The sequence below is a fragment of the Vespa velutina genome, chromosome 8, assembly GCF_912470025.1.
Source record: "Vespa velutina chromosome 8, iVesVel2.1, whole genome shotgun sequence".
NCBI lineage: Eukaryota > Metazoa > Arthropoda > Insecta > Hymenoptera > Vespidae > Vespa > Vespa velutina.
Genome location: NC_062195.1, coordinates 2,216,496 through 2,238,340, shown reverse-complemented (window position 1 = coordinate 2,238,340; position 21,845 = coordinate 2,216,496). Strand labels below are relative to the sequence as shown.

Sequence of the window (21,845 nt, the reverse complement as noted above, 5' to 3'; positions counted from 1 at the left end):
CATTTCGTATCATTTGTGAGTTTTCATAGTATTTCTGGAAAACTTATGACGCTTATTAGTTAATATTATATAGACCACGAACTAATTGACAAGCTCACAGCAATATATATTTTTATATATCATTTTTTTCGCACTTCGTTAACAATTTAAATCTATATATTTATATGTATATAGGTATATATATATATATATATATATATATATATATATATATATATATTGTCTATTCTTTATTTTCTATAATGCATGTTTTTTTTCTGTTTTTATTCATTTTCTTTTTCATACTATATTCACTGAACTAACTTATCCTTAAAATATACAATTAAAATAAACAATTAAAAGTGTTTTTTGTTACGAGGAAAATTTTGTTTCTTTTCGTTATTGAGAAAGAATGTCTTTGGAATTGATACTATCTTATCGACTGAGAAAATTTATCACCTGTCGATAATATACCATATATCATAAAAAAATAAATATTAACATAGAAAATATCTTAACGATGTAATGAGTAGAGCTAAAAGTAGTTGGTTCTCTAAATGATAAGACAAGAGTTATTTCATATATTTTCAAATATGAAAATGAAAATAAATATAAAGAAAAACTATAAAATAAAAAAAGTACATAAAAAATCCTTCTAATTAGTATTAAATCAAATTGTCAAAATTGTTATTCTATTGTTATTCGATGGTCGCGTGATATAAAAAAAATAAATTGATAAAGTAAGATGCATGTGTAATATTTTTGCACGAATTATTAGTTCTATTAAATATTTTCAAATAAGAATATCAATGCGCTTGCGTTCGGAGATTTTGATTAATAGCTAACTTCGTAGAATCAATTAGCGATCATATATCAACGTCTATTTCGTATTAATGAATATAATATAATTCTTATAATAATTCATTTTCATAAACGAATCGATTTAATAATTTATATTGTCGAATGATTTGTACTACAAATTATATAATATAAATTGTTTAGTATAGTTAAAAGTTTTCACGAAAAATCGTCTTTAAGGATATAAAGAAATTATAAAAAATATGAGTCACATTATAATTACGATGTATTTCATTTAAATTGGAAAATTATAAAGCGAAACAATAGATTTAATTGTTATTATTTTATTGGTATAAATTTGACTCGAAGAGGTTTAGAAGTACGTAAAATAATATTTCCTGTAATTTTAATATCATCTAATTCGTCGACTGGTTCCAAATAATAATTGTGTAATATGTAAGCTATCATTAATTTCATTTCGAGCATAGCGAATTTTTGACCTGTGAAAGTAAAAACAAAAATATTAAAAATAAATGAATAAAACAAAAAAATGAAAGTACAAAGACGAAATAGTAAATAATTTCGAGCTGATCGTTTGTTGATTGCAATAATTACCGATACAATTGCGTAACCCTGCGCTAAATGGTATGTACGAATATGGATTACGTCCTTTCATGTTTTCTGGTAAAAATCTATCGGGATCGAAAACATTTGGATTTGGCCAGTATTCTGGATTTTTGTGTAAATGGTAGATGCTTACGCGACAATTAACACCAGCTGGGATTAAATAATTATCTGAAAAAAAAAAGATATATATATATATATATATATATATATATATATATATATATATATATATATATTATACGTGCGCATTAGTTTTATCATTTATACCTCGAATAATTGTCCAGAAAAAGGGTATTGTTAAACATAAATTATTATTTTTTATTAAATTACATCACATACCCAACTGCAAATCCTCCGTCAAGTAACGTGCTATAAAAGGAATGGTGGGATACAAACGTAGTGATTCTTTTATGCATCTTTCCATGAATAAAAATTCATTAAGCATTGACATAGTCAGATTGCAATTGTTCTGTTGCATGACGGCTTTTATTTCGTTTCTTATACGTTCCTATAAATCAATAAGATCACGTGTTAATTATTCATTATAAGTGCGACACCTTTCGATCGTAGTTTTTTTTTTATTATATGAATCACTTCACTCGAACGTATTACCTGTATTGATTTGTATTTTGCAATATGGAGCAAAACAAAACATAATGATGTTGCCGTAGTGTCATGACCCTGTAACAATATATTATTATTTATTTTCTTGTTTATCTTTTTCCACGAATCATTTTCATTTATCTCTTATTCCACGTTATAGATTACGCATTATGTAATATTTATACGTACGGCAAACATAAAAGTGTCGACTTCTTCTTGAATTCCTTTATCATCGATTTGATTATCGTTCATCGATGCGGCTATCAGAAGATCTAACATAGCAAGTCTTTTCTTGATCAACGGATCTGTAACGAAAAAAAAAAGATAAAAAAAATAAAGATCGATTGTTGCTTTTTTCTTTTTTCATCGACATTATAAATCATATATTGTCATTGTAAAATTAAAAATACTTTTGTTAATATCGCTGGTTCCGTTGGTGAATACGTCATCCTCATTCATTTCGTCGATATTTTGTAAATATTTCCCTTTGGTCTCTTGATGAAAACGTTTCCTTTCTGCAATTATCTGCAATAATGGTAAAAAAAAAAAAAAATAAATAAACGAATTGATCAATTATTTGCTTGATTTTGAAGTGAGAAAATAAAAGAAATCGTACGGTTGAGGAAAAATTGTGCAATGTTTTTAAAAGTTCATTCTGCTTTCGTCCAAGCGATGTAAATGAAAATATAAAATCTGAATGATACCAGGGTCTCCCCAATCTTAAAAAAAAAAAAGAGAAAAGAACGATATATCTTTTTCTTATTATTAGAGCGATAATCTATTCTGAATAAATAAATAAATAAACAAATATATATATATATATATATATATATATAGAATTGTTTAATTACCTGTACGGTACGATTTTGCCAAAAGCGTGTACAGCTTCGCGATATTTACTCTGTAATTCACTTTTATCCTTTAAAGATGTACCCATGGCAGTTTCTACGAAAATAAACATTAAATATAAATCATTTATCCTTTTTAATAAATATTATAAAAACTATATTAAAGATATTTATCTGAATTGATTAACTAACCGCATATAGCGTTTAAAGAGTGCTCGGTAATAAATGACATGATATCTTTAATTATTGGTCCATCTTTAGATTCCTTATTGAGTATGCTTATAAGATACTTTGACTCCTCGTTGAAGGTTATAACAAAATGTTTAAGGATATTAAAATGAAAGGCAGGCGTTAAAATTTTTCGCCGTTCTTGCCACTTGTCACCTTTGAAATAAAAGACTTCGTCTTAATCATCATGTAATTAGAAATAATAATTATTTAATTAGAAATTATTATATCAAATTTATCATTATTACCAGTGGTTATTAGCAATCCATCAGACAGCCAAGGTTTTAGGAATCTATAAGCAGTACCTTTTCCTATATGTTTGGTACTTTTCATTAGTTTCTGCGGTGAAAAGAAAAAATTTATTTAAATATTTTTTTTTTATTTTTAAATTTATTTAAATTTATATTATTTCTAAGCGTTTATATTAAGAAATATGTATATATATATATTTTTTTTTATATTAAATTATAAAAAAAAATTTACTATGATTTTGCACTTGTCAATACTTACTTCAACATCCTTCGGATTAAGTAGAATTACTAACGCAAAAAAGAAGGACCATATTTTATAGACCGGATAATATTTTCTATCCTTTTTTATAATTTCATCAAAAGCATCATCTAAAGGATAAATAAATCAAGTGTTAAATTAATATCAATGCAGATTAAATTTCACATTAAACCATCACATTAAAGTTCGAACGAAAGCTCTTTTTTTTTCTCTTCCAAATGGTACTTACCATTGTCTAATCGAAATCTTGGGAGATTACCTATTATCGGAATTGATTCTGGTCCTGGAATTAGTTCAAGAAGTCTTCCTATTCTTCGGTATTTTATAAAATAGTGTAGTAAGATTAAAAATGATATAAAAACCAAAAAAATCGTGAACATTATATCTGTGAAAAAAGGGAAAAATTAATTGAATAAAATGCTTTACACACACACACACACACAAAAATATATATATATATATAATTTTATAGATAGCAAAAACGAAAAAAAGAAAAACAAAAAACACTACTATGGGTAATATGAAAACGTATAAATATAAAATAAAAATTGTAATTATTTTAGTAATTAAATATGCACTAACGAATTAGATAATGAAAAAAACATTAATATTAAATTAAAATTAACATTATATTTTGTTATTGTTCGTTGTATATATTATATTACGAACGAGTTATTAAACGTAAAGATAATTTTCACGTACTATCTGCAATTGACGAAAGAGAGGAATAATATTAGAATAAAAAAAAAAAAAAAAAAAAAAAAAAAAAAAAAAAAAAAAAAAAAAAAAAAAAAAAAAAAAAAAATAATAAATATAACGAAATCGAAGAAGTATTCAGAATTATTAAATGCACTGTCACAACTCGATGGAAAAAGAAAACAATTAAAATATTAATTACAAATTAAGTCCAGAGTGTGTAGTAGACATACGTATTTCTGTAACAGTGAATGCGTAATTTAACAATTTCACATTATATATTGACGATGTTGATCATTGGAGAGTGATAATGATATAATTATGTAGGATAAAAATAATCATTATGTTGCTAAGACAAAATAACGTAATAGATAAAACATAGTAGTATATAAATGATGTCATAAATCATAAGCTTCGATCAATCGCAATAAATGTTGAAGAATATAAAATGAAAATATAATTTTTAATTATCAAATGTCTCTTGTTACATTTCAGTTTCTTTTTTTTATTGTACTTTTTCATTCATTTTCTCTTATAACACACAATGGTCTTGTTAATTTGAATCGTGACGTATGAATTGGAAAACTATCAAATATTGCGTATAGTCGGTATCTCTTATCAATAATAAAATTTCAAATGATTTCATAAATTTTTCATAATGTTCTCGACAATATCAAAAATACGTGACGAATAGATGCATAGTCATAAAATTTCTATAGAGATATAATTTGTCGAAACCTCATAAAATTTAGAATATTTTAATCAGTTTAAATAGCAATAGTGTAAAAATAGAAAATACATATAATTAGTTGGATGTAAAAAATGAGAAACAGAGAACTTCGAGCGTACATATGTCGTAATGTTTCTTGTGTGTGCGTATGTGTGTATATGTGTATGTAAAGGAAAACGAAAATTTTTCTTATCGTATTTACTTCAACCCGATGTGATATAATCTTATTAAACATTAAGACAGAAATTTTGATGAAATATATTTCTCGTAGATACATACAACGAGATAAATGTAAAAATTACAGAAATATATATATATATATGTTGAAATTACATCGATTTAAAAGGTTCCACGATTATTAATAAAATATAATATATGATACAATTGGAAACATTTAATTATTACATATTTATAATACTACATAAATAAAATTTTATTATAATATATTGTACAAATAAAATTTAATTATTATATCTGAATGAAATGATCGTAGGAAAATTTATCGTATTATTTATTAAAATCAATGTAATATTACGAATAAATTATTTTATTTTATTTATCAACGATTAATATTGAAACCATTGTAATTAAAAAAAAAAAAAAAAAAACAAAAAAAAAAACGATAAATTGTAAAATAATAAATATAGGATACTCGATCTAACTTATACGATACTTCGTAAGTATGACAATGAAATTTACGTAAAACAAATAAAAACTTAGTACAAGTTATAACAGTACAGTATAAAGGTATAATGATAAAATGGAAAAAAAAAATATTAATTAAGCGAATACTTACATTATTGTGATTGTAATCGTTAATAGAATATTTAATGTCGCTAATAAGACTGACTACTCGATGTCAGTACGTTTGATGATTAATAAAAAACTCTCGTGAGTGTTTTAGAATATTTCAAAAAAAAATTCAACTTTATATATTCACATTTGTTGCATACATGCACAAAGGAGAAACTGTGAGAAATAAATTCATTGATATGAATAACTGATATTTGTTTGTTCTTAAAAATAAGTGCATGTGTATATATATATATATATATATATATATATATATATATATATATATTTGCAGCGAATGAAGCATTGCTTTTTATATCTGCACTTTTATATATATTCACATAATCACACACATAATATGTTATAATATTTATACCTGATGTAAATTTCATCTAATTAGTTTTACTTCGATAAATGGATACGTATGATAATATTAATCTAATTAATCTAGAAAACTTACGACGTTATAAATCAATATAATATTAAAAAAAAATTGTGGGAGGAATTTTTTTAATTCGAAATTTTATTAAACACGATATCTTTAAAAGTATAGATATCGATTTTATTTGTACATTTTTTAAAATCATTTTAAATCGCTTCGAAGAGAGAATTACTTTATAAATATGTTTTGTATATATATATATATATATATATATATATATATATATATATATGTGTATAAATATAAAATGATCCTGATTTAAAAAATTTGATTTTTTAATAATCCAAAGAAATAGAAAAAGAGATAGAGAAATAGATAGATAGATAGATAGGTAGATAGAGAGAGAGAGAGAGAGAGAGAGAGACAGAGAAAAAGATGTCGCATATGAATTATTGGATAAAACGAAAAAGAAGATAATGAAGTAAATGAAATGAGTTTATATGAAAAGATCAATTGATTCTTTACTCACCGAAGAATATCAAAAGAAAATAAAGTAAACGATAAGAGTAATGAACGATAATCTTTTAAGACAGACTATATCTTTTATCTTAGTTCCTTGAAAACGATCTTTCTCATTCTTATTCTTCTAAGAATTTTTAATAAATTATGATAAACGTTCTCGCGATGCACTCTTTTATTCTTTAAACTATCTAAGAATATAAACAGGAATTATTATTAGAGACATAAAAAAAACTATAGAACAGTATAGTATAGTATATAATAGAGAGCTCCGTTATTGTGATAGGATCGACACCCGTTCAATTTGTTACTGTACAACTTCAACCTTGTATTTTCATTTCTTTGTCAGTCGTCTTATCCATTATCTCTTCACTTGGTCTCCTTCTTTGTTTTCGTATTTTCTTCTAACTTCACTCTTTTATTCTCTCTCTTTCTCACTCTCTTTCTCTCTCTATCTCTCTCTCTCTCTCTCTCTCTCACTCTCTCGCTGTCTCTCTTTCTCTCTTCTTCACTTTACCTTCTATTTTTCTCACTCGCACATAAGATCGATCATCCTTCTCTATTCGTTCGTTCGTCTTTTGTCCGTACATCTTCGTCGTGTCGCCATTGTTCTCTTCTCTATAATACTATTTTATTCTCTTCTTTCAATCGATGAAAAAAAAAATAATAATGTGAATTATAATAAACAGAAATTCTATACTGAGTATATATATATATATATATATATATATATATATATATATGTAGGCATTCACAGGATATAATATCAAATATATGTAGGTATAATATTCCTATTCGGTAGATATTCAATCAGATTTTAGTCCACGAAATTTTGTATTTAAAAAAATCGAGCCAAAACTTGTTTTTTATTTCACTATATCGAAATATCACCATCGAATTTGTATTTATATATATATATATATTTTTGTTTTCTTTTTTGAATTTTTTATTTTGTATTATGGATGTTTTTTTTTGGTTTTTATTCATTTTCTTTTTTTTATACTATATTTAATGAATTAACTTATCCTTAAAATATACAACAAAAATAAACAATTAAAAATATTTGTTGTTAAGAGGAAAATTTTTTTTCTTTTCATTATTCAGAAAGTATTAGTCTTTGGACTCGATATTATCTTATCGACTGAGAAAATTTATCACCTGTTGCTAATATACCATATATCATAAAAAAATAATAAATATTAATATAGAAAATATCTTAACGATATAATGAGTACAGTTAAAAGTAGTTCATCGTCTGAATGATAAGACAAGAGATATTTCATATATTTTCAAATATAAAAATGAAAATAAATATAAAGAAAAAAATAAAGTAAAAAAAGCACATAAAAAATACTTCTAATTAGTATTAAATCAAATTGTCAAAATTGTTATTCTATTGTTATTCGATGGTCGTGTGATATAAAAAAAATAAATTGATAAAGTAAGATGCATGTGTAATATTTTTGCACGAATTATTAGTTCTATTAAATATTTTCAAATAAGAATATCAATGCGCTTGCGTTCGGAGATTTTGATTAATAGCTAACTTCGTAGAATCAATTAGCGATCATATATCAATGTCTATTTCGTATTAATGAATATAAAATAATTCTTATAATAATTCATTTTCATAAACGAATCGATTCAATAATTTATATTGTCGAATGATTTGTACTAAAAATTATATAATATAAATTGTTTAGTATAATTAAAAGTTTTCACGAAAAATCGTCTTTAAGGATATAAAGAAATTATAAAAAATATGAGTCACATTATAATTGCAATTTATTTCATTTAAATTGAAAAATTATAAAGCGAAACAATAGATTTAATTGTTATTATTTTATTGGTATAAATTTGACTCGAAGAGGTTTAGAAGTACGTAAAATAATATTTCCTGTAATTTTAATATCATCTAATTCGTCGACTGGTTCCAAATAATAATTGTGTAATATGTAAGCTATCATTAATTTCATTTCGAGCATAGCGAATTTTTGACCTGTGCAAGTAAAAACAAAAATATTAAAAATAAATGAATAAAACAAAAAAGTAAAAGTACAAAGACGAAATAGTAAATAATTTCGAGTTGATTGTTTGTTGATTGCAATAATTACCGATACAATTGCGTAACCCTGCGCTAAATGGTATGTACGAATATGGATTACGTCCTTTCATGTTTTCTGGTAAAAATCTATCGGGATCGAAAACATTTGGATTTGGCCAGTATTCTGGATTTCTGTGTAAATGGTAGATGCTTACGCGGCAATTAACACCGGCTGGGATTAAATAATTATCTGAAAAAAAAAGATAAATATATATATATATATAATACGTGCGCGTTAGTTCTATCATTTGATATCTCGAATAATTGTCCAGAATAAGGGCATTGTTAAACATAAATTATTATTTTTTATTAAATTACATCACATACCCAACTGCAAATCCTCTGTCAAGTAACGTAATACAAAAGGAGTAGTGGGAAACAAACGTAGTGATTCTTTTATGCATCTTTCCATGAATGAAAATTCATTAAGCATTGACATAGTCAGATTGCAATTGTTCTGTTGCATAACGGCGTTCACTTCTTCTCTTACACGTTCCTATAAGTCAATAGGATCACGCATCGATTATTCATTTTTGATCCAAAGACCTTTCTATCGTAGTTTTTTTTTTCTATTTTCTTTTATCTTTTATTTCTTTATTTTCATTATTATTATACGAATCAATTCGATCGAAAGTATTACCTGTATTGATTTGTATTTTGCAATATGGAGCAAAGCAAAACATAATGATGTTGCTGTAGTGTCATGACCCTGTAACAATATATTATTTTTTATTTTCTTGTTTATCTTTTTCCACAAATCATTTTCATTTATCTCTTATTCCACGTTATAGATTACGCATTATGTAATATTTACACGTACGGCAAACATAAAAGTGTCGACTTCTTCTTGAATTCCTTTATCATCGATTTGATTATCGTTCATCGATGCGGCTATCAGAAGATCTAACATAGCAAGTCTTTTCTTGATCAATGTATCTGTAACGAAAAAAAAAGATAAAAAAATAAAGATCGATTGTTGCTTTTTCCTTTTTTCATCAACATTATAAATCATATATTGTCATTGTAAAATTAAAAATACTTTTGTTAATATCGCTGGTTCCGTTGGTGAATACGTCGTCCTCATTCATTTCGTCGAAATTTTGTAAATATTTCCCTTTGGTTTCTTGATGAAAACGTTTCCTTTCCGCAATTATCTGCAATAATGGTAAAAAAAAAAAGAATAAATAAACGAATTGATCAATTATTTGCTTGATTTTGAAGTGAGAAAATAAAAGAAATCGTACGGTTGATGAAAAATCGTGCAACGTTTTTAAAAGTTCATTCTGCTTTCGTCCAAGCGATGTAAATGAAAATATAAAATCTGAATGATACCAGGGTCTCCCCAATCTTAAAAAAAAAAGAGAAAAGAACGATATATCTTTTTCTTATTATTAGAGCGATAATCTACTCTGAATAAATAAATAAATAAACAAATATATATATATATATATATATATATATATATAGAATTGTTTAATTACCTGTACGGTACGATTTTGCCAAAAGCGTGTACAGCTTCGCGATATTTACTCTGTAATTCACTTTTATCCTTTAAAGATGTACCCATGGCAGTTTCTACGAAAATAAACATTAAATATAAATCATTTATCCTTTTTAATAAATATTATAAAAACTATATTAAAGATATTTATCTGAATTGATTAACTAACCGCATATAGCGTTTAAAGAGTGCTCGGTAATAAATGACATGATATCTTTAATTATTGGTCCATCTTTAGATTCCTTATTGAGTATGCTTATAAGATACTTTGCCTCCTCGTTGAAGGTTATAACAAAATGTTTAAGGATATTAAAATGAAATGCAGGCGTCAACAATTTTCGCCGTTTTTGCCACTTGTCACCTTTCAAATAAGACTTTTTCTTAATTATCATTTACTTAGAAATAATAATTATTTAATTAGAAATTATTATATCAAATTCATCATTATTACCACTGCTCGTTATCAATCCTTCGGACAGCCAAGGTTTTAGAAATTTATAAGCTATACTTTTTTGTATATGTTTTGTACTCCTCATTAGTTTCTACGATGGAAATAAAAAATTTATATAAATATAAATATATATATATATATATATATATATATATATATATGCATATATATATATGTATACATGTAAATATTTTCTTTTTTTTTTCCAATAAAATTATGTTAACTTAAATGAGTAAAAAAAAAATTTCACATTACTCATAAACGTTTGTATTAAAGAGTACGCATATATTATTTTTATAATAAATTACGATAAAATTTACTATGATTTTGTACTTATCATTATTTACCTCAACATCATTCGGATGAAGTAAAGCTACTGACGCAAAAAGAAAGGACCATATTTTATAGATTGGATAATGTGTTTTATCCTTTCCGACAAGTTTATCAAAAGCATCATCTAAAGTATAAATAAATAAAGCGTTAACGTTAAATTAATATTCAATGTTAAGTTAAACAATGAGTACGCTCGAACGAACGTTATCTTCTTTTCTCTTTTTTTTTTTTTTTTCCCCAAATGATACTTACCATTTTCTAATCGAAATCTTGGCACATTACCTATTATCGGCAATGATTCTGGTCCTGGAATTAGTTCAAGGAGTCTTCCTATTCTTCGATATTTTATAAAATAGTGTAATGAGATTAAAAATGAAATAAAACCCAATAAGATCGTGAACATTATATCTATGAAAGAAGCGAAAAATTAATTGAATAAAATGCTTTACACACACACACACACAATATATATATATATATATATTATAATCTTATAGATAGCAAAAACAAATGAAAGAAAAAGAAACAAATTACTATGGGTAATATGAAATAATATAAATATAAAATAGAAATTATAATTATCTTATTAATTAAATATGTACTAACGAATTAGATAACGGACGGTCATTAATATTAAATTAAAATTATCGTCATATTTTATTTTCGTTCGTTTTGTATACTATTTCACAATTCAGTTATTAATCGTAAAGATAATTTTCACGTACCAGTTTTAATTGACGAAAGGGGAGAATAATATTGGAATAAGAAAAAAAAAAAAAAAAAAAAGAAAAGAAAAGAAAAACCAAAATAATAAATATAACGAAATCGATGAAGTATCACGAATTATTATTATACACTCTCACAATACACTGTCATGACACGAAGAAAAAAGGAAACAATTATAATATTAATTTCATTTTAAGCCCAATGTGAGTAGTAGACATGCATATGTCTGATACAATAAATGCGTGATTTAATCATTTCACATTTTATATTGATGATATTGATCTGATCATGAGAGGATAATAATGATGCATTTGAATAGTTGAAGGATAAAAATAATAATAATATTGTTAAAGCGAATTGATAAGTAGATAAAATGTCGGTGATAATATATAAACGTTATCTCGTACGTAAAGTTATGGTAAATCAGAAATTTTTATCAATTACAATGATCATTATTGAAGAATCTAGCACGAAGATATAATTCTTAAATGTCAAATGTCTCTTGTAGCGTTTCAATCTTTTTTTTTTTTTCCTTTTTTTCTTTTTTTACTTTTTCATTAATCCTCTCTATATCCTCTTATAAAACAAAATGATATTGATTTATTTGGATCGCTGTGTATGAATTGAATAACTATCAAATTCTACGTATAATCAATAGTAAAATAGTAATAATAAAATTTCAAATATTTTAATAAATTTTTCAGAATGTTCTCGACAATTTTGATTTCAACGTACAGATATATAATCACAATATCTTTATATTAATATAACTCATGAAATTTTGAATATTTTATTAATTTTAAATAGTACAAGTCAGTGAGAATAGAGAATACATTTGATTGATTGGTTATTATAATGAAAAATTGTGAACTTTGAGCATACATATATTGAAATGTGTATGTGTGTATGTGTATGCAAAAGGAAACGAAAAATTTTTCTTATCGTATTAACTTTACACTGATCTGATATTATCTTACCAAAATTTAAAGTTATGACGAAATATATTTTTTTAAATACATACTCGAGATAAGTGTTAAGATTAGAAAAATATATATGTTCAAAGTACATCAATTTAAAAAGTCCCGTGATGATTAGCAAGATATAATACATTGTACAAAAGGAAATAAAAAATTTAATTATAATATATGTTCATTATATTATATAATTTAATTATAATATCTGACGAAAATTAAATCCTAACGTATTATTTATTACAATCATTGTAATATTACGAATAAATTATTTTATTTTATTTATCAATGATCAATATAAAAATCATTGTAATTAAATCGTCTTATTATTAATTTAAACGTTACGAATGATTATTGTTGGAGACACGGGAGCAACATTAATGGGTTTAGTTGCAAAAAGAAAAAATTGCATAACGATAAATTATAAAATAATAATTATAAAGTACTCGATGTAATGTATACGATAATTCTTAAGTATGACAATGGATTTGAAAAAAAAAAAAAACAAAAACAAAAAAAAAACAAATAAAAACTTAATACAACTTATAAAAGTACAATATAACGATAAAATAGAAAATAAATTAATTATGGGAATACTTACATTATTGTGATTGTAATCGTTAATGGATTATTTAACGTCGCTAATAAGACAAATTATTGGACGTCAGCACGTGCGATGATTAATAAATAACTCTTGCGGGTGCATTAGAATGTTTTATAAATATTCAACTTCATGTATTTACTTTTATTATACCAACAAGTGCAACAAAATGTCAATTTATATTATATGCGCGTAAGAGAAATTGTGAGGAATAATTTCTCTTATATATAAACTAATATTATTTTAAAATATATGATGCATGTTTATATATTTAAACCAAATGAACGATTGCTCTTTATATCTGCGCTTTTATACAGACGCACACATACATAGATATATACGCGCGCACACACACAAAATAGATTATTATATTTATATATGATGTGATTTTTATCTAATTGCTTTACAATAGACGAATATATAAATAGATGAATTAATCTATACATTTAATTGCGTTAAAAATAAATAAAATATGTATGAGGAATTTTGGTAATTCAAATTTTTATTAAACACGATTATTTATTTTATTTAGAAGATCACATCGATTATAATTGCATATTTTCTACAATCATTTTAGGTGATTGCATCAAAGAGATAATTATTTTATATATATATATATATATATATATATATATATATGTGTGTGTGTGTATATATATACATATACATATTTAAAAAATATATATATATATATAAATGTATATATATACATATATATTTAAATTGATCTTGATTTGAAAAATTCAATTTTCTAGTAATCAAAGGAAATGAAAAGAGAGATCGATGATAATATTCTCACCGGATGTATTACTGTAACACGTGTATAGATTTTATAATCCTCTTCAAAATGAGAAGATATTGAAAAAGATAACAATAGATATTGATACTTCCGTTCAGTTTTATCTCCCTTGTCTTTTAATAGCACATATTTATCAATGCGTAGATTATGAGTACAAAAATGTTAAAAAAAAAAAAAAAAAAAAAAAAAAAAAAAAATATATATATACATGCATATGTTTATATAAAATAAAAAATTAATATTGATAAATAATAAGAGATGAAAAACAAAACATATTCCCGTATACAACGATTCTTCATATATTCTTATTGAATTTATTTTTATAATATTATATTTACGTTAATACAGAAAAATCTATTGGAATGACATTGTGTGTTTAATATAATTGTGGATGCTTCTCGTAATTATAATAATAAATCGTACAATTGCTTTGCGCAAAGTAAATATTTCCATTCGTTATTAATATTCATTTTTTTTTTGTTTTTATTTCTATCTGAATCCCGTTTCCCGCCCTTCCCTCCTCATTCCCTAATCTTTCTTTTTCTTTCTTTCTTTTTTTTTTTATTTATTTCTAATATACGAATAAAGTTAAAAATGAAAAAGTAAAAAAAAATTATTTACATTACTTGTCAATTCACAGGTATATATTATATAACCATGTTGAATTATATATCGATTTCACAACTAATATTTTTTTTCCTGTTTAAAATTAACAGTTCACATGCATACAAATATACATGTATCTTCAAGTATACATATCATTTTGTATAAATTAAGAATATGTTACTTAATGATCTATTAACCGCACAAGGCAGTTTTTTCTTTCCCATTTTTTTTTTTGTTTTTTTTTCTTCTTTTTTTGCTTTTTTTTCTTTCTTTTTTTTTTTTTTTTTTTTTTTTTTTTTTTTTTTTTTTTTTACAATATTGTATCGAGCAAACAAATCTGATTTTTAAATTATATTGCCACCGTTCACGAATGTCAATAAAAAAAAAAAAAAGATCATTCTTACATCGATCTATAACTTCTAATTCCAACATACAAAGTTTTATTTTCGGATATTGTAATGGTAATCTATAATATAGCATGTAGAGATATTTTATATATTCCTTCTTTTCTTTCTATCTTAAGCATCTAATACGGACGAGTTATATATAATATTAGTATCAGTATTAATAATAATAATAATAATAATGCTACATTGTATGTGTGTATATATATATATATATACATATAATATACATATACATATATATATATATATATATATATATATGAAGCTATTAAAAAACAATACCAATCTGTATGTGAAATTAATGCTTTATGACGGACAGATATAATCTATGACTATATAAAGTTATATCGGAATAAAATAAAGTTTTATTCCGTGAATGGTGTTCGTTCCGTTAAGTGTGATATCGGAAAAAAAAGAGGAAAAAAAAAAAAAAAGAGGAAAAAAAAAAAAAAGAGGAAAAAAAATCTCATTAAAAGTATTCCTACATAATATAATAAATTGTAAAAGTATGTATTAAATTCTAGTATGTTTTTTTTTTTTTTTTTTTTTTTTTTAATTCTCAAGAAATCTATAGAATATGTCAGACGATTTTTCGTTTTACGTTTTATTCCGAGCGATGTCACTATTTTTTTTTTTTTTCTTTTTTAATTTTTTACCAAAGAGAAATAGAATATTCAAAAATACGCTTATGAATTCCAGTTGTTGTTAATTTCGTTTTTATTTGTCTCTTCTTTCCTTCTTTTATCGTCGTGATCTTCGTGCACGTGGGCCACCGCCACGTCCACGTGAATATCCACGTCCACGTGATGACTTATTCATTTGCGGATTATGCGGAACTTCAACGCTAACTGGCGTTGTTTTTTCAAGGTCCGTATGTTCCTTCTCATCGCCGTCGTCTATTAAATTTCCTATTTCAAGATCATTGTCATTGTCTATGTCAGCCCACATTTTTTCAGCTGGCGTTTTCTTACTCTCTTGTTCATTGTTAATGACATTATCGATGGCTTGTTCATTATTTCCACTGGTTTCATTATTCTCATCTTCTTCAGATTCTGCATCAGCTTCCAATGGATCATACTTTTCATCACCGTCGGTTTTCTTTTGAACCGAGGAACTTTCATTGCTGTTATCTTGTGTTTCTTTAGTTTCACCATTATCTTCATCCTCGGAATGGATAATTTTGCGACGTTTCCAATTACCTTCATATTCCTCGCTATTTTGCGATGAATTATCTCTTTTGATCTGTTAAAAAAAAAAAAAAACATACAGTTTTAATGATATATATATATATATATATATATATTTCAATTATATATTATTATTATTATTATTATAATTAAATATGTAAAATAATCTTTTTTATTATATTAAAAACTAAATTATTTATAATAAAAAAATTATTTATAATAAATTATTTATAATAAATTTATTTATAATAAATACTAATAGTTTACCTCAACATCCTCAGTTTCTTTAGATTCTGTATTTGTGATATTGGCAGTTAAAGATTTAACCTCTTGTACGAAATTTCTATAATGCGTTATACTACGAAGATGAGCGTTCATGTCTTCGGATAATAACATAAATCTTCGACATTTTTCACAGTAATATCCTTGTACTTCTTTCACTAAAGATTTACCTATTTGAAAAGAATTTTTTTTTTCCCTCATTAAATAAATACACAACAACTTCATAGTACGCGTATATTAATAATTAAAATTATTGATCATACGTAAAATAATTATTAAATTTTGATATACCTATGGATAATTGATTTTGTCGACAATGCCTGTAAGAAGGTATTTTAAATTTCTTATCCTTTAGATTTTCGGTAATGTCAGTAATATATTCATGTTCTCCTGGTTCATCTTCCTTTTCACTTTTTTGATCAGGACCAACGTCCTTCTCTTCATCATCGGCATTACGAACTTCGGCTTCGCCCTTTCCAAGTTTTTCTGTAATTATTTTATCATCATAAATAATACGTTTGTCGAATAACATTTATATTACAAAATTAACGTATACCCAATGATTTTGTATTTTAATGCGCTTCAATTCACCTTTCTTTTTATTCTTACGTTGTTCCTCACATTGTACAGCATTTTTCATATGAGCTGGCGTTAAGCAATGTTCATCGTACTCTATACGAGATGGAAATTCTTTTAAACATGGGAAACAACGTGGATGCAAAAATGTTTTCAATTGTTGATGTTTATCGCTCTTACGATGCGTCGACAATGTTCCATAAAAATTTAAATCGCACATCGTACAATATTCTCTTATATTGAGATCTACAGGAATCTAAAATTTGTACATAGAAAATATTTTTATTATTATTATTATTTTTTTTTTTTTTTTTAATTAAAAAGTATCTGCATGAGAGAACAAATTTACATCGCATGTGACGGCTGTTTACTAAAGTTTCCTTATAATTATCATACACATGTATATATATGTATATATATATATATATACATTTTTTGCTTTCTCTTTATTATAATGATAAGCAGAAAAAAAGATAGATCAGTATGATTATTCTTGAAAAAGAATTCTTTTAAGTAATTTTATATGATCACTAGGTCATATATTGAAATAGAACACAAACCTTTTTGCCTCGACGTTTAGAATTATTTAAACTAAGTCCACGTTGTTCTTCCGCTACTCTTAATTCGTGTCTCATTAAATCAACTTTTAATTTGTATGATTCGTCCAATTTTTCCATCATTAATTGATGTGCACGTCCTCTTAAATGATTTTCAAAGGACTGTAAAAAAATGTTGTATTGTTGTCATTATTATTATAATTATTATTATATATGTTTGTAAATAATATAATATATAATTATTTACATAACCATCCCACATATGTTTGTTGCATATATAACAAAACATATGACTCATTGGTACTTCTGCATAACGGCTCTCTGCATGTCTAGCTTCAGATTTCTTTCCAGTTGCTTTTGAATCCTTGTCTGAGGTATTTGCATTTGCTTCTTTAGATGTATCATCTGTGACAGCTGCATTAGTAGCAACAGCGGCATTAGTAGCATTAACAGAAGTAGTAGCAGCAGTAGTAGTAGTAGAAGTAGTAGTAGCAGGAGCAGTACCAGGAGATTTCTCCATTTTACTTTCGTCTTCGTCTTCATTTTTAATTTTTATTTCTCCATCATTTATCTTATCTGTTTTAATTTCTTCCATTTCATTCTTCTCATCCTTCCAGTCACGTTTTTTATCTTCAGATTCTTCCACAGGTTCACTGATTCAAAGATAAATACATGTCTTTCATTGAAATATGTTTATATATATATATATATTATAGATTTGATATAAGTATATCATAAACAAGAAAATCTAAATGCCTATGATAGACATCATAATTTAGAATGTTAACATGTGATCAATTATCCAGTAATATTATATACATAAGATATGTATGTAAAACTTAGAAAATTGATTGGGCAGAAGATTTCTCACACTTTACGGAACACCAAATCGTGTTTGAAAATTTTTAGTCGTCCACTATTGTCGGACTAAGTACACTAGATATGGTGTTTTTAGATAATAAGGGCATGTGAGAATAAATCGATATGTGTATGAATTTCGATGTAGTGTAAATGTATTGTCATTATTGAAAAGTAAATAATGCTCGCTAAATATCATTTATAATATGGAATAAATATGTGATGCAATTTAATGACAGAAAAGAGAAAGGAAGTAGTGTCGACTGTATTATAAACAGTATAACCAAGAAACATCATACATACAAAGATAGATGACAGAATGAGACTTACTGAAGTTTGAAGAAACTATTCGCAATCACCAGGAGCTTACCTTTTAACAACAGGTGCTTCTGCTTTTTCATTATCAGAGGTCTTATTGTCCTGCTGTTCCTTTTTGGCAGTCTGATTTTGTTTAGAGGCAGGAATTGGTTTAGAAGATTTATCGTTGCGATGTTGATTTTGGTTTCCATTCATACGTTGATTGCCAGACTGGGGTGCACGAGATTGTTGTGCAGATGGGCCACGTCGCCCAGCAGGGCCATCTCGGGCTCGATTGCCCATCTAGTCATTGTAGGTCAAATGACCAAACCATCATGAGAAGTATCTGATAAAACTGCGATTCTTCTCAAGTCGAATTTGGTTCTAAGAGAACCACTGGACACTTGAGGGAGAAAAATGTTCTATTCGATATGGAAGCAGGACATGTATGGCGAAACAACGAAGGTCATTGATTCCACTCAAAGGTGGAAGGGAAAGGAAAATCATAACATTTAGTTGAAGATGCTAAACGTAGCACATAGTTTTATTTTGTATCTGCAATGATCATTATGATCATGCTTATGATATTTATAAAACTGTTTTTGTCCTCCAAAAGAAATTTATCATTGGAATGAAGAAGACTTTTAAGTCCCACATGCGTGCAATTGTTTTGAAAATATCTGTACCATCGACTTTATTTGAGATCGATAGACAGAAGACAGAATATTGGTGAAACAAGTCGACGAAAAAATAATGCCCATATATTATCACTGAAATTTGTGCCTCAACATTTGTTGTTAATTTCCATAGAACAAATGGAAAGAGACATTTGAAATCAATATCTATCAGCAGAGATTTATAATGAAATTGTATAATGATGATTTATTCCCTTGAAAATCATAGGATACAAACTTTGTCAAATGATAACAATTGTTTATATCTTTGTGATTCATAGAGTATTTTTGATCGAATACCTGAATTGTCAATCAAGCAACTTGATATGTGAAGACGAATTTTAAGTATTGGGATGTTTCAAAGATACAAAAGAATGAAAGGAAGTGTGGACTAAAATTTGCCCATTTTCAACTTCCACTTAAAAATCCAATCTAAATATTTTAGAAAGGCATATGCCTATTTCTAAAAACAAAATATCATAATAGTTGCATACCTTATTGTACGGTTGTGGTCGTTGATTCTTGACTGGGTGTCTTATTGGACGATCATTAAATCGTCCCGATGAAAAGTTTTGTTGATTTGGAAAGTTTGGTCCAGGTCCAGAAAAATTATTTCCAAGGCTGAGTAATGATGGTACCTTATTCAAAAGGGAATAATTATTTTAATAAAAAACAAAAAAAATCTTAAGGAAGCTATACAGTAATTTTATATTTCAAAAATTATATTTCATTTTGCGTGGAAAATTGGGAGGGGAAAAATAAAAAAAAAAAAAAAAAAAAGGAAAAAAAAAATATATATATATATATATAAGAACTCACTTGTGGTTGCGTTTCTTGTTGAGTACGTAACAAATTTGAAAGAAGATTACTAGCTATCGCTAACTGCGCTTGCGGAGAAGCCAAAGATATATTATTATTTGGAGTAGGTAAAATTCCTCTTCCAGGCATCATTCCACCTTCCCAAGGATTCATACCGCTATTTCCTCCTCCTCCACCCATACCGCCACCCATATTGTTCCCCATTCCACCTCCTCCTCCTCCACCACCAATATTACCAGGTCTACCTCCACCTCCTCCGCTATTACCACGATTATTGAAGTTTCGATTCCCGAAGGAATCTCTTTTTAATCCACGATTAAAAGACATGTTGATTTTCTGTAAGACGATTAGACGCGAATCTATTAAAAATACATTTTAGAATGATCATGACGATACTCCAAAGTTTTATGGTACAATAAATATTTATATATATATATATAATTTGAATTTATAATTAGAAATATCTATATATTTACATCGGATAAATATTTGAGAATTTATTCACCAATATAATCTATTGCGTCTCATGTCGCTAAATATCTAAGGATAATAAAATTATTTTCGATATTACGAAATACAGATATATATCATAGAAATCTAATAAAATGTAAATAAAATTAATACGAATCTCAATGATCTTAATAATAATATTTCGTTTGAATAAATAATTTATATGGATTTTTATAAAACAGGACGCCGTCGTAAATCTGCAAGGAATTTATCGTAGGCGTCCTTACGAAAATATATATGTGTATATATATATATACACATATATTATCTTTCGATATTAGAAAATCCATATAATATTACATATCATTTTCAATGATATAATTTTTCTTTATGAATATTCTTTAAAATTCGTTGAAAATAATGAAATATTTTAAATAATATACTTACCGAAATATGTCTGGGCGTGGAATAAGAGAAAGAATATATCCAAGCCTAAAGCGAAATGGAAATTGCCAAAGCAGGGTTGCCAAACGCTTAACCAATAATTGTTGCAAACTGTTAAACCTTAAAGATCGCAGAGAACAAGTATGTTAGTTAAAACGAACGTACGATTATATTAGTGCAATCGTTTAATACGAAATTCAAATCGATAATCAATGTCCACTTATCTATACGATAAAATATTTTCAATTGGTAAATATCGTAAATTTTTGATTGGCTAATCGAGTTGGCCAATCAAAAGAGCTTTCTCCGTTGTACGATTGGTAGCTTGTAGGTTAGGAACGATCTCATTGGTTCGTAATTCGATACCTCGTAACGGAAATTAAAATAATCCAATTCGTAGTATCTTATAAATACATATATATATATATATATATATATATATATATATATATATATATATTTTAAGTGATAAATACTGCAATAAAAAATG

General features: G+C 25.8%; 3 protein-coding genes across 6 annotated transcripts; all 3 read right to left on the bottom strand.

The window, feature by feature from the left end:
• Window positions 1-1,045: 1,045 nt before the first annotated feature.
• LOC124950878 (cytochrome P450 4C1-like) lies at window positions 1,046-7,083 on the bottom strand. 3 transcript variants are annotated; one of them, XM_047498304.1, is made up of 14 exons: window positions 6,723-7,083; window positions 5,816-5,988; window positions 3,823-3,978; window positions 3,594-3,703; window positions 3,332-3,422; window positions 3,048-3,239; window positions 2,859-2,952; window positions 2,624-2,726; window positions 2,418-2,532; window positions 2,197-2,312; window positions 2,017-2,085; window positions 1,744-1,912; window positions 1,393-1,572; window positions 1,046-1,277 (listed from the first exon to the last, which is right to left on the bottom strand). In XM_047498304.1, the coding sequence occupies exons 3-14, from the start codon at window positions 3,971-3,973 to the stop codon at window positions 1,117-1,119; spliced, it is 1,551 nt and encodes a 516-aa protein (XP_047354260.1). In that variant the 5' UTR covers window positions 3,974-3,978; window positions 5,816-5,988; window positions 6,723-7,083; the 3' UTR covers window positions 1,046-1,116. The 3 variants fall into 3 exon arrangements, with proteins under 3 accessions (XP_047354260.1, XP_047354261.1, XP_047354258.1); XM_047498305.1 differs by lacking the exon at window positions 6,723-7,083 and adding an exon at window positions 4,492-4,528 and having other exon boundaries at window positions 5,816-5,869; XM_047498302.1 differs by lacking the exon at window positions 5,816-5,988.
• A 1,386-nt stretch (window positions 7,084-8,469) lies between these two features.
• Window positions 8,470-14,018, bottom strand: LOC124950879 (cytochrome P450 4C1-like). Its single transcript, XM_047498306.1, has 13 exons — window positions 13,400-14,018; window positions 11,354-11,509; window positions 11,116-11,225; window positions 10,769-10,859; window positions 10,487-10,678; window positions 10,298-10,391; window positions 10,061-10,163; window positions 9,856-9,970; window positions 9,637-9,752; window positions 9,457-9,525; window positions 9,144-9,312; window positions 8,827-9,006; window positions 8,470-8,711 (listed from the first exon to the last, which is right to left on the bottom strand). The coding sequence occupies exons 2-13, from the start codon at window positions 11,502-11,504 to the stop codon at window positions 8,551-8,553; spliced, it is 1,551 nt and encodes a 516-aa protein (XP_047354262.1). The 5' UTR covers window positions 11,505-11,509; window positions 13,400-14,018; the 3' UTR covers window positions 8,470-8,550.
• Window positions 14,019-15,739: 1,721 nt separating this feature from the next.
• LOC124950877 (zinc finger protein on ecdysone puffs) lies at window positions 15,740-21,464 on the bottom strand. Of its 2 annotated transcripts, XM_047498300.1 has the most exons (10): window positions 21,359-21,464; window positions 20,462-20,797; window positions 20,137-20,280; window positions 19,042-19,271; window positions 18,061-18,466; window positions 17,817-17,975; window positions 17,272-17,512; window positions 16,972-17,166; window positions 16,666-16,850; window positions 15,740-16,453 (listed from the first exon to the last, which is right to left on the bottom strand). In XM_047498300.1, the coding sequence occupies exons 2-10, from the start codon at window positions 20,786-20,788 to the stop codon at window positions 15,953-15,955; spliced, it is 2,388 nt and encodes a 795-aa protein (XP_047354256.1). In that variant the 5' UTR covers window positions 20,789-20,797; window positions 21,359-21,464; the 3' UTR covers window positions 15,740-15,952. The 2 variants fall into 2 exon arrangements, with proteins under 2 accessions (XP_047354256.1, XP_047354257.1); XM_047498301.1 differs by lacking the exon at window positions 21,359-21,464 and having other exon boundaries at window positions 20,462-20,811.
• Between the last annotated feature and the right edge of the window lie 381 nt (window positions 21,465-21,845).